The 4,278-nt window shown below is 51.2% G+C and overlaps 1 protein-coding gene across 1 annotated transcript; it reads right to left on the reverse strand.

Moving 5' to 3' along the window:
- Positions 1 to 635: 635 nt before the first annotated feature.
- LOC118942848 (shaker-related potassium channel tsha2) lies at positions 636 to 3,211 on the reverse strand. The gene has a single exon (XM_036956710.2). The coding sequence runs from the start codon at positions 2,456 to 2,458 to the stop codon at positions 986 to 988; it is 1,473 nt and encodes a 490-aa protein (XP_036812605.2). The 5' UTR covers positions 2,459 to 3,211; the 3' UTR covers positions 636 to 985.
- Positions 3,212 to 4,278: the final 1,067 nt, after the last annotated feature.

Here is a 4,278-nt window from a genome sequence, read left to right on the forward strand (position 1 = left end):
ATATTTGATTCATTCGATTCAGATTCGATGCTGTTCGTTATTGAGCCGTACATATAAATATAAATCATTTGAATAGTGCCTGTGGTCATTTTAGAGGGCAATTGGGCTGTGCGTAATGTCTAGTATCCTCAATGGCTTGTCAAGGTGTGAATGGATGTGCAGCTCCCAGACGGGGACACACACCATTCAGACTACTGTGGTTCCGCTATCAAAGACAAAGGCATCTCTGCGTGGATGGATAGACCTCTGTTATGCCCATTCCTCATCACAGTTGACAGAGAGGATAGAGGGTCTGCTGCCAGGCAGCGCTGCCCAGTAACACGCTCTCAATAACGGTCTAATGGAAAAACGCATTACGTGGATATGGTGTACATAAAGAGGGGGTTTGTGGGTAGAGTCACTGGGTGACCTTGTTTTTTTTTAAAGTCATTACAATGCCCTGTAGGTATAAGATTCATTCAAGTAATTTTAGACAAACTGGTCCTATTATATTATATATCAACACCAAACAGGCAGATCAATATGTAAACTTTTAGAAAACGGAAGAAAAAAAATACAGACACGAAATTAGGCTGAATAAATTAGACATTAATTAGAGAGCATGAGTAAAGCGCTACAATAGAGAGAGGGGGGGGGGGGGGGTTGAACATGGTTGTTGTTTATTTGTTTATGAGGCTAAATATAGCCTCATAATGATGTTTACAACCAACAAGCGAAGAAGAGCTGTGCGCATAACGGAAGACTGTTTTCAGGTGAGATCACGAGTCACGTTATAATTCATCCACCGTTATGATAATCTATTAAACATAATTCCTTCAGCATTAAGAGACGCCGGAAATAAGAGAGAGCCAAACCTTACTCTAGCCAGAGCGCAGAATTGGAGATGTATGCTACTCACAGAAAGAAACGCATGGCTTCTCTGAATATCTTCAAGGCTATGCCTGTTTTTTTTTCCATTGCTGGGTATTTTCTGTTTGCTCTATTATCACACATTAGTGAGTTTCCCCGTGTACGCTTTGTGTGGGCTACAGTGCGCTTTGTGTGGGCTGCAATTTGTATATTTGATAGAATCAGCGTCCTCCGTGGCTATTAAGTCCGATTTGGAAAGCGATGATGGTTGGCTGTCACTGTTCTTTAATTCACCAAAAGACGGTTGCTTCTGCTGGCCACACGTCACGTGGGTGTATTGAAACTGCTCCTCGTGCTCGGTCTCCCGGTGATAGAAGTAGTTGAAGTTGGACACGATGACCGGGACCGGTAACGCGATGGTGAGCACACCGGCTATGGCGCACAGAGAGCCCACGATCTTTCCGCCGATGGTCACCGGGCACATGTCCCCGTAGCCAACGGTAGTCATGGAGACCACAGCCCACCAGAACGCGTCGGGGATCGAGCTGAAACCGGAGTCTGGATCGTCGGTTTCGGCGAAGTAGACAGCACTGGAGAAGAGGATGACTCCGATGAAGAGGAAGAAAATGAGCAACCCCAACTCTCTCATACTGGCTTTGAGGGTTTGTCCCAATATTTGAAGTCCCTTGGAGTGTCTGGACAGCTTGAAGATCCTGAACACCCTGACCAGCCGGATGACCCTGAGGATGGCCAGAGACATGGCCTGCTGTCCGTTTCCTTGGTGCTCCGCCAGCTCCAAGCCCAGGGTGATGAAATAGGGCATGATGGCCACAATGTCGATGGTGTTCATCATGTTTTTGAAAAAAGCAGGCTTGGAGGGGCAGGCTAGGAACCTGACGAACAACTCGAAGGAGAACCAGATGATACACAAGGTTTCCACTATGAAGAAAGGATCTGTGAATGGATTGGGCTTTTTAGAGCTGTTAGTTCCATTCAACGCCAGCTCAGTGTCCCAATGTTTCTCCTTTTCATCCCTAAACTCAGGCAGCGTCTCCAAACAGAAGATGACAATAGAAATTAAAATCACCAGAACAGAGACAATAGCAATCCCTCTGGCGGGTCCCGAACTCTCCGGGTATTCGAACAGAAGCCAGACCTGTCGTTGAAACTCATTATCTGGCAACGGTCTCTCCTCTTCTTTTATAAATCCCTCATCCTCCTTAAAATTCTCGATCACATCTTCTCCCAATTGGTAAAATTTGATCTCCTCCATAAATATGTCCAGGGGTACGTTGACGGGTCTCCGGAGGCGGCCGCCAGACTGGTAGTAGTAGAGGATGGCGTCGAAGCTGGGTCGGTTCCTGTCGAAGAAGTACTCGTTCCTCAGAGGGTCGAAGAAGCGCATTCTCTTCCTCGGATCCCCCAGTAAAGTGGTGGGGAAGTGAGCAAGCGTTTTCAGCTGGGTTTCAAAGAGCAGCCCGGAGATGTTAATGACCACGCGCTCACAGCACTCCTGGTCCGTCCGCTGATCCACCGGGTCGAACACATCTTGGGACAGGGCTGTTAGTGCCACAGTCTCATCGTGGTTCTCCCTGGGCACTACTGTCATGTTTCTCCCCCAAAGGGCAACAGCTTCTGTCTCCAAAGACCCCGCTAGTGTCCGTGTCGTAATCCCCCCTCTTTACTCGTGCTTTTTTTTAGTCCTTCCGCGCTATTTTGTGACCAACAAGACCAAGCAGTCACTTGTGGAATGATGAGAAGGGCTCCGCTCTCTCTCTCTCTCTCTTTCTCTCTCTCTCGCTCTCGCTCTCTCTGTCTCCTCTCTGTGTCTCCTCTCGTTGTCCCTTCTCTGTCTCCTCTCTGTGTCTCCTCTCTGTGTCTCCTCTCGGTGTCTCTCTGTGTCTCTCTGTGTCTCCTCTCTCTCGGTGTCTCCTCTCTGTGTCTCCTCTCTGTGTCTCCTCTCTCTCGGTGTCTCCTCTCTGTGCCTCCTGTCTGTGCCTCCTCTCTGTGTCTCCTCTCTGTGCCTCCTCTCTGTGCCTCCTCTCTGTGTCTCCTCTCTCCGTGCCTCGTCTCAGCCTGTTTGTCTACTGACGGTTCTATTCCTTCTCTCACGTCTGAGGACGGGTTGTTTTTGTTTGTATTGTACACAACAGCTTCTCCCATCCCTTCCCGTTGCACGCTGCTAGTCTGGACTATCGACTGTTACATTCACAGCATTTAAAATAGCAATGCCCTCCCCACGCTGACGTGTAGACGCTCTCTCACCCAAGAGAGAAAACACACATACATGCTTGGTGTCTGAACTGGATTCAACTGATATTTGAGTACATCTATTGACTGGAACCAATAAAATATGCAATTTGATATTTACATATTTCTACATTTATATTTATACTTATCCAGAAAGACTTACAGTTGGAGCATTGATCTTAAGATAGCTAAGGGGTCACAGGCAGGGGGTCTAGGGGGTCACAGGCAGGGGGTCTAGGGGGTCACAGGCAGGGGGTCTATGGGGTCACACGCAGGGGGTCTAGGGGGTCACAGGCAGGTGGTCTAGGGGGTCACAGGCAGGGCGTCACAGGCAGGGGTCTAGGGGGTCACAGGCAGGGGCTCACAGGCAGGTGGTCTAGGGATCACAGGCAGGGGTCACAAGCAGGTGGTCTAGGGGGTCACAAGCAGGTGGTCTAGGGGGTCACAAGCAGGTGGTCTAAGGGATCACAGGCAGGGGTCACAAGCAGGTGGTCTAGGGGGTCACAAGCAGGTGGTCTAGGGGGTCACAGGCAGGGGGTCTAGGGGGTCACAGGCAGGTGGTCTAGGGTGTCACAGGCAGGTGGTCTAGGGGGTCACAGGCAGGGGTCACAAGCAGGTGGTCTAGGGGATCCCAGGCAGGGGTCACAGGCAGGGGTCACAGGCAGGGGTCAAAAGCAGGTGGTCTAGGGGGTCACAAGCAGGTGGTCTAAGGGATCACAGGCAGGGGTCACAAGCAGGTGGTCTAGGGGGTCACAAGCAGGTGGTCTAGGGTGTCACAGGCAGGTGGTCTAGGGGGTCACAGGCAGGGGGTCTAGGGGGTCACAGGCAGGTGGTCTAGGGGGTCACAGGCAGGTGGTCTAGGGTGTCACAGGCAGGTGGTCTAGGGGGTCACAGGCAGGGGTCACAAGCAGGTGGTCTAGGGGATCCCAGGCAGGGGTCACAGGCAGGGGTCACAGGCAGGGGTCACAAGCAGGTGGTCTAGGGGGTCACAAGCAGGTGGTCTAAGGGATCACAGGCAGGGGTCACAAGCAGGTGGTCTAAGGGATCACAGGCAGGGGTCACAAGCAGGTGGTCTAGGGGGTCACAAGCAGGTGGTCTAGGGGGTCACAAGCAGGTGGTCTAGGGGGTCACAAGCAGGTGGTCTAGGGGGTCACAAGCAGGTGGTCTAGGGGGTCACAA

The sequence above is a fragment of the Oncorhynchus mykiss genome, chromosome 15 (assembly GCF_057628025.1).
Source record: "Oncorhynchus mykiss isolate SJ-2025 chromosome 15, ASM5762802v1, whole genome shotgun sequence".
NCBI lineage: Eukaryota > Metazoa > Chordata > Actinopteri > Salmoniformes > Salmonidae > Oncorhynchus > Oncorhynchus mykiss.